At 54.9% G+C, this 1719-nt stretch overlaps 1 protein-coding gene across 1 annotated transcript in view; it reads left to right on the top strand.

The window, feature by feature from the left end:
• RHCG (Rh family C glycoprotein) overlaps positions 1 to 350 on the top strand; it is an 8674-nt gene extending 8324 nt beyond the window's left edge. Inside the window, 1 exon segment of the mRNA XM_035891458.1 lies at positions 210 to 350. Within this exon segment, the coding sequence (XP_035747351.1) occupies positions 210 to 350 (141 nt within the window).
• The last annotated feature ends 1369 nt before the right edge of the window (positions 351 to 1719 follow it).

A 1719-nucleotide genomic window follows, 5' to 3' on the forward strand; every position in this document is an offset into this window, starting at 1 on the left:
CCGCCATCTTCCCGCCCGGGGGCTGCCCCCACCGCCTCTTCCCCCACCACAGGACCCCGGGCCCCGCTCCTGTGGGGGAGCGAAGGCTGGTGTTCTCCCCATGACGACGAAGCACCCGGCCTGGCCCTTCTCTCCTGCTTTTGTAACGAGCAGTTGTGAATAAAATAAAAACGTGTTCTTTCCAGGCCTGGGCTCCCTTGTGTGGGTAGTGGAGCAGGACGGGATGTTGCCCGTACCCCGTCTCTCCGCCAGCGGCACAGGGCGGCTACTGGGAGAGCCCTTGGCTGCTGGGAGTGAAGCAGAGGCGCTGGGATGCTCCCGCTTCCCCGGGAGCTGAAGCGGATGTGTGAGCGATGGCAATGTGGGGATAGTACAGGCCATGGAGACACTCGGCTTAGGACCTGGCACGTTAAAATACAGCGGCTGGAGGCAGCAGGGAGATTTTCCACGTTGGGGGCTAAGCCTGTGTGGGAAGCACAGGCTGGGCTGGTGATTTTGGGGGAGGGGGCGGGTGCTGGGGTGCTGTGGCTGTCCCTGTGCTCATGCTGCTGTCCAAGGCCTGGGTAAGGGCCAGCTTTGAGACTGGCTACACTTTTACAGGCCTCCACCATCACCTTCTTAACTGCTCTTCTGAGGCCTCCGTCAGCTCCTCGGGAGCCTTGCAGGCTGGCAAGACCCTTTCCTCTTCTTTGGTTTCAGTCATTTCTTCCAGTGTCATCAGACCACTCCTTCCATTTACCGGTGCAATCCTGATGGGAAGAGCCCAAAGCCAGAGCACAGCCCCTGGCTCTTAACCGGACCATCAGGCTTCAGCCAGAGTTGGAGGAGGCAGGAATGAAAATCAGGCCTAAAACCTGCATGTTTTCCAGGATGATATGATACAAGGAGCGGGAAAGGAAAAGGGGTGGGGGGAGAGGGAAGGAGGTAGGAGGGCTGATAGGTGTCTTCACCACGTCTAGCTGTAATTCTCACACCTGAGGGGGGGAGTCAAAAGTAGCTATTCACATCCCCTTGGGATATGACACCCTCATTTTCCATGCTGGGTAAAGACAAAAACCCTTTACAACATGTTTCTGGAATTTGTCAGCGGCTGCCAGCAGCAGCATGTTAATTAAATGTCGGCAAAGATGGAAGCAAGAGGCTCTGCTCTAATTGGACACTTTGCTTGGTGGAGCTGAAAAACATTGTGACAGAGGAGGAGGCGCCGAAACACTGTGTTCCCCTGCCATGGCACGGGGATGGGGACAGCCAGGCACAGGAGATGCTCCTCTTCTGAACCTGCGTTCCCTCCGTTTGGCCTGAGACAACCTTGCCGTTGAAAAAAAGAGCAACAAAATAGGAAAAGGCCTAACATCCTCCATAGGCAAGGTCTCGAGCACGGCAGCACCGTGGGATGCAGGGAAAGGTTTTGTTGGCTAAAGGGGAATTCAGAAATACTGTAGCTGGGCTGTCAGGAGCATTCTTGCCAACTGGTAGTATATTGTATATTCTTTTACGATGGCAAAGGAGATGTCTGACAGGGATTAGAAATGGTCTCCAGAGAATGATCCCTGCAGACACTAAGCATACATTGAACTGCACCCTTTCCCCAGGGCAGGGATGGGAGAATGGGGGGCAATTCCCGATTTCCCCATGCTGGGATCTGCTGAAAGAAGCAGATGTCCCCCCAGCCTCTTTGCACTGGGGAAGGGATGTAACAGCTATTTTCTGTTCACAACT

This window comes from Egretta garzetta, unplaced genomic scaffold (assembly GCF_000687185.1).
Source record: "Egretta garzetta isolate BGI_Z169 unplaced genomic scaffold, ASM68718v1 scaffold203, whole genome shotgun sequence".
Lineage (NCBI taxonomy): Eukaryota > Metazoa > Chordata > Aves > Pelecaniformes > Ardeidae > Egretta > Egretta garzetta.